The sequence below is a fragment of the Chelmon rostratus genome, chromosome 2 (assembly GCF_017976325.1).
Source record: "Chelmon rostratus isolate fCheRos1 chromosome 2, fCheRos1.pri, whole genome shotgun sequence".
NCBI lineage: Eukaryota > Metazoa > Chordata > Actinopteri > Chaetodontiformes > Chaetodontidae > Chelmon > Chelmon rostratus.
The window spans coordinates 17,820,611-17,830,326 of record NC_055659.1 but is presented as its reverse complement, the minus strand read 5'-3'; the positions used below and the strand labels follow the sequence as shown (position 1 = coordinate 17,830,326).

General features: G+C 43.8%; 1 protein-coding gene across 2 annotated transcripts in view; it reads left to right on the top strand.

Moving 5' to 3' along the window:
- Window positions 1–371: 371 nt before the first annotated feature.
- The window catches only part of LOC121619724 (zinc finger protein 385A-like), a 30,410-nt gene continuing 21,065 nt past the window's right edge, over window positions 372–9,716 (top strand). The window contains exon 1 of one of the 2 annotated variants that reach the window (XM_041955596.1): window positions 372–505. In XM_041955596.1, the coding sequence (XP_041811530.1) occupies window positions 493–505 (13 nt within the window). In that variant the 5' untranslated portion in view covers window positions 372–492. Of the gene's footprint in view, window positions 506–4,228; window positions 4,477–9,716 lie in introns of those variants that run through there. The other variant, XM_041955603.1, reaches the window with a different exon arrangement.

Genomic DNA, 9,716 nt, shown 5'->3' with positions numbered 1-9,716 from the left:
ACTCCTTCCACAGTTGTCCTCACATATTAGGTTCCCCCGTTCTAAGAAGCAGAATTAGCCTTTGGAATCTCGTGCACTTGTTTCCTTCGCTACCAGGAAAGAGGTGACGGCATGAAGGGAAAACACAGCGAAAACACAGAGAAACGGAGAGAGGGATTAAAAGGAATCTGAAAAGAGAAAGAGACTGTGAGGAAGATGAAGAAGCTGAACATCAAGCCGCCCGCTGTTTGATGCGGCCACACTGTGGGCATGTGGCTGCCTGTGCCGAGCATTTCCCTCTCCACTCTCCAGCTGACTGGTGTGAGGTTTGCGCTCATGCCACTCCGTGCTACTTTATTTATCTCCTCACAGTAACCTGAGCAAACGTTTATTTGTTGCACTCAGAGAGGACCTCTGTCTGAATTACTTTATGCTGGCTGACACACTGACCTTTGGACTTTCTACTGGACGAAGGACTTGGATTCAGTTCCTCGTGAAGAACAGAGGCGACCTATGTGGGGCTCAGGTAAGATCATCACTCACTACTGAGCAATGCAAAACCTCCCACAACCCTGAGCATTCCTCCTTTGATCACCTTAAAATGAACAGAGGGGCGGATAAGCCAGGATCCCCTCATTATCGCAATATTCTGAGCAGAAATAAAGGGCGAGACAGTCTTACACGAGGCTTTGATGGCTTCTCTCTTTGATGAAAGTTAGGGCAGTCTCAAACAAACGTCAGCACTCTGTCAGACAAGACTTTGCACTTAGTCCCGGTCTGACCCCTGACCTTTCACATACATCAGGGGTATGATGCAGGGAAGGAGTGATGGAAGAAGGGAGGGGGAAAGAGAGGAGGAGAGCGGGTTCAGGCTTAAATAAAGAGGGCCCTGTCTGGACAGTTCACGGCATTCCTGACCAAATTGTTCCTTCATCAGCATCACAGCAGGAGAGAAGAGTTTGGCAGATGCTGGAGAAATAATGAGCAATTATTATTATGATTTAGGGATCTGTTGGCAGAAATGGAATATAATAGTCATAAGTATGTTTTTATAAGTATATAATCACCTGAAAATGAGAGTCATTGTGAGTACAAGTTTTCATAAAGCATTCAGATTGTTAAATCCCTCCCTGTCAACATGACTTATGTGGAAACAATCTTTGCATGTTTCACAAAACAAAGAAAAAAATCTTAATTCAACATCAACTCACTAGCATTTGCTGGAGTTTTAAACCGCTGTCATGGTCCTCAGCAGATGGAGCCGACTCAGTTGTTATCATGTGATCTAAGTGTGGGGCTCACATGATAGGTGGTGGTCTCATATGGGGGGTGATTGTAACCTCTGTCTCAGATCGAGCAGAGAGCTCTAGAAGAAGTCAAGTAAGCAGACCTTCAGTTAAGTATTTTTCTCTGATAAACGACTGTTTCCTGTATTAGCAGGTCAAGAAGGAACTTTCACACTCACTGTTCATGTGGTCTAAAACTGCAGTTCTGAATCAGGCTGAACTGTTCTATAAGGTGTATTTTTGAGGACTGAGTTTTAGCTGTGTACTGAATCGTGACCAGTCAAGCCCATTCCCCTACACACCTCATTGTTCTGTACAGCACATGTGCCGGTGTGCGAACCACTTACCTCTTCACTGCACAGAGACACGTGTTCAGTCCAGTGTGTGTATTTGCGTGTGCGTATTTATGTGGAGTTCATTCCCAGACTCCATTCTGGCAACACCGATTTTAACCTCTGAGGTGCAGTAAACAGCCTCTCTGCTCTGAGCCTCCACCGCCCTCACCCTGCCGCCAGAGGAGAAACACACTCTCTCATTTTACATCAAACACATTTGCAGGCAAACACAGCTGGCTGCTTTTTCGTTAGTGTGTTTGGTCCTCAGCTCCAGTCCCCGACTGGACCCTCTGACCACAAAGCACAAACAGCAGAACCAGGTTAAAAAAAGCACACATTAATTTATAATATTGTTTATGTTTTCTCAAGAAGTTTTTTGACAAAATAATGCATTTTAAAATATATAATTTTGCATGCAGATTAGGTAACAGCATCAACCCTGAATTTTTTGCACGTTTCTTTCATCTCTTCATCTTTGTCCATTTGGCCACTTTAACCTGTAAGTGGCTGATGTAACACATGCTTAACATGCGGTTTCATCAGTGTTACACATCAAATGAAGACTTTATTAAACGTTGGCTGGACTCTTCAGGACTCACTCATCGACGATCCCGGCTAAAATTAGAGCTCAACGAGCCTGTCGACACAGTTATGGCCTCCTGGGGTGCTATGAGAAAATGATAGGATTGTTGAGGTCACACGCAGAGTCAAACGCATGCAGACACAGGTCTCCTGACTGCGCTCATATAAACTGTAATCATTAGGTCTGCATTTTAGGGATTTTAAAGTTAAAGTATATTTTTGCATGACAAAAGGAATGCAACTCCACCTCTACTCTATATGCTCAACAAAACTCCTTCCAAAACACTCCTGCTAACCAGCAGCGAGTCCTGAGACCTGTGCAGTAAAGCTACTGTGTGTCTGTTCTGGCTGCCAGTTGAAGAATGATGAGAAAGCCTTCCCTATGGTTGAAACTAATAGCAAATGCCTGCAATAAAGGCTTTATATGTATAACTTTGACATTGCTCCTGCTCTTAGATGCATAAAAGCATGAGGGTTTCCTTTTGCAAATATTTGAAGGATAAAAGCGAATTTCAGCTGATTCTTTCTAGGACATAATTACATATTCTGTGTTCTATCAACCTGATATTAACATCTCTCACCCCTGAAACATTATTTTCCTCTGAGAACTAGCAAGCCTTATCATACATTTCCCAGGAGACACACATACACACACACACACACACACACACACACACACACTGCAAACCCAAGATGGTGTGTCACCTGAGTCCAGTGGTCCGGTTTCAGTTTCCCATGGTGACATCCATTAAAGTCATGCTGTGTCTGCCCCTTCACCCTCAGACAGCCACATTAGCACCTGGCCCATTGGCCACAACAATACACCTACCTGCATTATTCAACCTGACTCCACTAATGAGGAAACCTTATCTCAGACACACACACACGCACAAAACCCCTATCCTAGGTTCACGCAAGCTTAAACACACACACGGGCTGATTTACTGTATGCACTTTTTTGCTAGGATGACTGTTAAATTATGTAGAAATGGATCACTTCATACTGCACAAAGCCAGAGGTCATCCAGAAACAGTGCTGCATGATCTTGTGGGAAAGAGTTTGATGAAGTCTTGAATACACATTAGCACAGCGCTCCACTTTGAATACATTATTCAGGTAAATGTTGGTACAGACGTGCGTGCAGTAAGCTCAGCTTTTGAGCTCATTCAGCACTCCCTGCCTGTCAAACAGCTGTCAGCGTGCTCCTTCATCCTGCTGCTCCAACACTTCTTCCACATTTCCTCACCCTCCACTTTCATCCCCAGTCAGTCTGCATTAACCTCAATCTCTCCTCCCCTCCCTCCGACGCTTCATCAAGACTCTCGAGCTGTCAGTCTCTGTCGCACCCCTGCGTCTGTGTTTTTGTCTTGTTCACACAGTTGTCTGGAACAGCAACTGCTGTACAGTGTGAGCTCGGTCAGCATTTACAAAATTTAGCCTGCTCTTTGTGCAAATGCCGAACACTCAGGTAAAGAGGGAGACCAGTGCAGGTGTCTAGCCTCATATAGGGGCAGGACATAGTGAGGGCTGACATTAACATACTCAAGACACGTTTCACATGCTGTCGGTGTGAAACACGAGGCAGAGTATAGAGCGAGACAAGGAGAGAGAGAAAAAATCATCACTAGTAAACAGCAGAAAGAGGGTGACAGAGGGAGAGGGAGAGCAGAATCGACAGCAGCATTATCACTCTGCCTCCTGATTCAAACACCCCAAGAAAACGCTCAGCACCGACTGCTCTCATTGGCAGAGCCTCCAGCCAATCACGGCTCAGGAATGCAAGGTGCCTTTAGGTTATACCCAACCCCAAAATATGAGAGAGAGCGAGAGAGAGAGAGGGCGGGAGAGAGAGGCATGCTGTGGTGCAGAGGTTCCTCCAGTGAGGCAGGACTCCATCTCAGCTGTATTCTCTGGTGTTCCTCCTGCTGGAGTGAATATATAACAGTGAATAAATTACAGGCTTCCTTTGCAGTAGACTGAGCGCATGTTGTGTTGTGGTCTGGGCTGCTGCTGTGCTCCTCCTCCGGCAACAGCTGGCTGAACAAGAAACGTGTGTCGAGATCTGCAGGAGAAGCATCTCCTGTGAGCGCGGCGAGCGGAGGAGACACGTCGTAGCGATGCAAAGTGAAGGTTGTGATGCCGGATGTCTTTCCCACATTGAGTTTTGAGAGCCAGAGAGGTGGGCGCCCGAGGCTTGAGTCACGTCAGTAGCCGATCGAGGGAGAGAAGAGTCGAGCGAGAAGATACTGTGGGAAGGAGAAGTTGACAGTGGAAGGATTCAGGATGATCTTGGGTAAGACAGTATCAGACAGCTTTTCTGTCGTTGCTCCTCTTGATTTGTTTTCTACAGTGACGAGGCGATCGCTCATATCTGGCAGGAAGTTTCGGCTGCATGTGCCACTGTCTCCAACTTAGATGTGTCTTGATGTTGTCATGTAGTCACAACGATTTGCCAAAGACCAGTGAATGATGGAAGGTTTGCCATCCTTACATAATCTGTAGGATGGTGAGGGAAAGGCTCCTCTCCGTTCCTAATAGATCATCATTCTCATTAATCTGTGTGTTCGAAAATCCTGAAGACATCGCAATTATTCAGATTTTGCTTTTGTTAGCCAGTCCGATACGACAACACATAGAAGATGGGAATATCCCAGTAACAATGTCTAACACACTTACACTGCAACACACACATACACACAGAAACACACACACATAGGCAGACAGAAAATTGGCATACATGGAAATAGAGAAGATTTAGAGCCCCACATTATGTTATTCAGAGAATCGAGGAACGGCACCAAAATGATATGAAAATGTGGCCAGAAGAGGTCGTTTTTCATTTTAAGCACTCTAACCTGACCCTCAGTCAAGGCACGTCTTGATTATAGTCTAACTTCAGTGCGTTAAGCGATCAGTCATCTCAGTTTCTCGTTGCCTAAATTGCAAGCGCGCTCACCACTGACAGGATGCAAGGCTCCATGTCATTCATCAATGCGGTCCCCTGCCTCATTAACAAGCTTCATCAGACACCTTGCAGTTCATATGATCATTGTCCACGGTCTACTCGAGGCTTTACCAGCGAGTGTTTACTAACCAGTCCGCTTCCCTGCAGTCTGTCATTCACTCAGTTTTCATACAGGGCTTCAACATACTGCATCTACTCAGACAAGAGACATGCATGTGGACATGAGAGTAGATTTTGGGTCCTATTTGCACGAAAAAGCATTAAAACAAACACTAAAATGACAGTGGACCTTCCCTAAAATGCTTTGAAATGCTCTGTGCGAAACAAATAATAAATGATGCAACAAAATTGACTTTGGCTTGACTTCATAGTGCTCAGATTGTAATACATACAAATAACGCTTTGTAAAAAGCATTCAGTGAGTTCAGTTTAATTAGGCTGATGTTGATCACTGCAGAATATTACAGAAGCAGCTCTTCCATGTAGCTGCTATTAAATGAAATCCACAAGAGGACATTGATGCAGAATGAGCCTGATAAAGTGCACATCCTGCACTGGATCTTTATTAAAGGCTAAATTTTTTTGCAGTGTGACGCAGTTATATACAGCAGACTTTAGCATTTTATTTTCACACTTTGTGTTTCAACATTTTATCTCTAATTAGATTAACTATGCTGACCTTGTTCCACATACATGTGTGTTGACTAAATATTTGACTGCTTTATTTTTGTTTGCTTGCTCTTAGCCCTGCTCGAGTCTCCCTGTGATCTGAGAGTGAGTTTGAGCTTGTGGTAATCCCTCCCCGGAGCTGAAGCTTTGACTCTGTGTGCATTAGACACTAAACACACTGACACAAGATCACAACAACATGGGGTGATGGGGTTTTATATACTGTATTAGTTTCCTTTTACTGAGATAGAGATGTAAGTCCAGAGACCAAAATAGTTTCCATGAAAGACGAGGACAGCGACAGTGTCGACACGAAAAGACGGAGGGACAAACAGGGAGGAACGGTCTACTCTCCATCCACACCGCCGCCATCTAAATACTGTATTTCTCTTAATGAAAATCAACATTCAAACATGTCGCGCAATCTGCAGTGGAGTATGAAAGAACTGTGCTAAAGCTGGTTCATCTCCGTCAGTGCAGAGCAGCGTGGAACGCAGTTTAGTAACTCTTGTGTGATTTTAATGATGAATATTTCAGACCCAGAGGTTTGAGGTCTTTATTTATTTAAAAATGGGCCAAGGCTTGTTCTAGTCTGACGCAAAGACCTCACTCAGCACTATGAAAAAAACATTTGTGGCTTGCATCACTGTTCACTCAATCAGTATGAAGCAATCCATAAATGTGAGTGTGTGTGTGTGTGTTTTTGTATGCAAACCTACCCACTGATCAATGTCCTCTGAAAGAATCACAGGTGCATGTTGTCCCCGATAAACAACGTGACCTTTAAATCGAGGCAATGCAGTGAGGGACAAAAAGTATTGACATTTAAAACGGAGAAATGCGCCCGTCACTCTGCGCGCTTGACAAACTGACACATATTTCACACATCTGTGCAGCCTGAAACTGCTGCACTGAACAAAAGCAGCACTGGTGAGCAAAGAAGAGAAGGTCAAACAACTCTGAAGGCCTATAGTTACAGTCTATGTACCATACAGTCTGTTTGCACAAGAAAAGGCATTTGTCATTCATTCAAATCCCTAGAGCAGCTTGTTTTACGTTTATCCAGCAGGGACCACAAGCGACCAGGTGAATTATGACTCTCATTTGCTAAAATGTACAGAAAAAAGACTTTTACTAGCAGCCCAAAACCTCTTATGGAGGAGCTTGAGGTGGATGGATGGGCAAAGCAGGCATGTGACTTAAACGCATTTTCCATTTACTACGGACAGTTAACAACCATGTTTTACGATCTTTCCCATCTTAACCAGGTATATCGTCTTTTAACCGTGACCACAACCTTTTCCTAACCTTACACTGGAATTAGGCTACATGACACCAACCCAATAAGCGTCCAACCCAACAGACGTGGGTCATCAGGAACATAGACGAGCGCTGAGTAGCGAGACAGTTGCTTGCTTTAACTGGTCTAGTTTGTTTAGTGGAAGACAACCAATAGGGCACAACAACAACAAAGCTAGTGTGAAAGAACTTCGTTTCTCGTTGTCACCTTGTTTGACAACTTCTACAACGTGTCCTACGACTCACAAGAGCACACAGCGGCACAACTGTAAACATGTTGAAGCAAAAAAGGGATGATCTTGATGCTGTCAGGTGGAGCTGGGAAATCAGTCCAGGGTCACTGTTTTTCCATCACCTACAGAATGCACGACATGCAAGCTATGATTGCTCATGCCACACATGTGTGTCTACTACTACTCTCGGCCAACTCACAGCATCATCAAAGCTGGGAGCACGAATGTCTGTACAAAACTTTGTGCCGATCATCCAGTACATTTTCAGATATTTTACGTGGTTTGTGAAAATGTTGTCCTGCTGGGGGCGCCAGAGGAAGAGTCACTAGGGTTTATACTTTGGGCAATGTGGTGATCTGGACCCTTCTTACATTGCAATCCATCCAATTATTGTTGAGATATTTCACTGACAACCAAAAATTAACAACTAATAATAAGGTCAAGTCAATTTTATTCAGCCGAGAATCACTGATCACAATTAGCCCTGGAATCATGCTGTTAGCATGGCTAAGTATATTGAGTATGCTGATCATAGTGTTAGCCAGCTATGTTTTGTGCCTGAACCCAATCAAACCTTAACCATAGCAGAGACAGATCAGCAAAATGAATCATTTTTATAGCCAACCTACAGTTCTGCATGTAACGGTTTTGGAAGACAAACTATCAAGTCCTGCGGATGTGGCTGTCACATCAGAAAATGGTTTAAAAGGCGATGACAAAGATATATTTGTCATTGGTGGACATAATTATAAATGTGGAGGTCCTTGAAACCTGCAGCACAAAACACTAATGTCTGTCATTTACTGCTTCCAAGAATCAAGTGGCAAGAGGGCACAAAGGCTGATCATAAAGTCTCTTTGTTGTTTGTTTTTTATTGTCCTGAAGGTATGCAGACCACAGCTGAGCCAGCAGCCTGACTCTTACCCTACATAACCCTTGCGTGTTGCTTCAAGACCAAGCTATAGCATAAAACCACACTCTGCCCTTCAGGCTCCAATCAGCTCCCAAAATACAGCCTGTAATTTCTGCTTCTGCGGTAAAAAACAATATGATATATGGAATTCAGTCATATGTCCTCTTTTTGTTCTATTTTGATTTTCCTGTTTGTTTAACATTTAGTATTTGTTGCCTTTGTGTTCTCTCCATTGTATAAAATCATAAGGAGATGCACCTGGCTCTGCGTATCTGATGCCATTGTTGCCTACGTGTGTTCACTCACATGTGCCTTTGTGTGTTTGCGAGCTTGCTTGTGTACTTTGCATGCTCAGGTTTCTGTCGGTCTGTATCTGCAGCCGCGTGTTCTTCCAGCTCCCAGCAGGTGTGTAAATGGTTTGACAAACAGAATAATAATGTGGGGAAGGGCTGCGGGTCATGTTGACATGGTGGATCTCTTAATGGCCTTACTTTGCTCAGCGTGGTTTCATGTGGTGGTGCTCTCTGCTTGCCTCAAACTGTGCTACATCATGACTGCAGTGTAATGAAAGAGAAAGTTGGCAGCCAGATTCAGGATGTTCCGACACCTCCCTGAAGAGCTGAGGCCTGAGAGGAGCTACAGATAGACAGATGTTCACGAGCCTCTTTATGAAACAAAGCTCTCCAGTTAACATTCACACAACTGCCCAGAACTCAACGGCACAGATGGATTACATCAATATGACTATTTTCACATCCTAAATATACTGCCTTCCATCCTTCCATGGCTTGAAGGGAAAGCTCAGTATTTATAAAACTAGGTGTTGACCTTTAGATGTTTGTCTATTGTGACTTCTGGTTGCAGGCAGAAGGCAAAGCAAAATTTAGATGTGGCAAGATTCATAAATAAAAGACATAACTGTCATTTGTCCACACCCTCCAAAAGGACTCCAGAAGGTTGGAATTATAACTTTGTTAAGGTTAGGGGATCTTCACTCTCATTGTTAAAATAATAAATGCTCAGTTAAGGTTATGAACAAAAGTGGTCTTGCTTTAAAAAAAGCAACATTATCCAAGTGCAATGTTTTGCTGACCCATCCATCCACCTCAGCCTCCTGCACATGAAAACTTTGTCGCTCTGTAATGTCACCTGACTTCCTTCTTTGCTCCCATCGTAATCACTACGGCCTCTATAGAGAGTTTTGTCGTCACTTGAACGTGAACAGACGACATTTTGGGGAAGCTGCTGGTGCTGTCATTCTTCTTGGGAGGACGGTCTCAAAATGTTCCAAATTACAGAAAGAAATGGAGCTCCTGGTGTGTAATGTGGTCAGTCAGTCTGAATTGAACAAAGGCACATATAATATAATCTCTGTCTGAACACACCTCAAGTCCAAAAGAATGTAAACACAGAAAGCTGCCGGAAATCCAGTTTACTTAGGAACATTGTTGCTT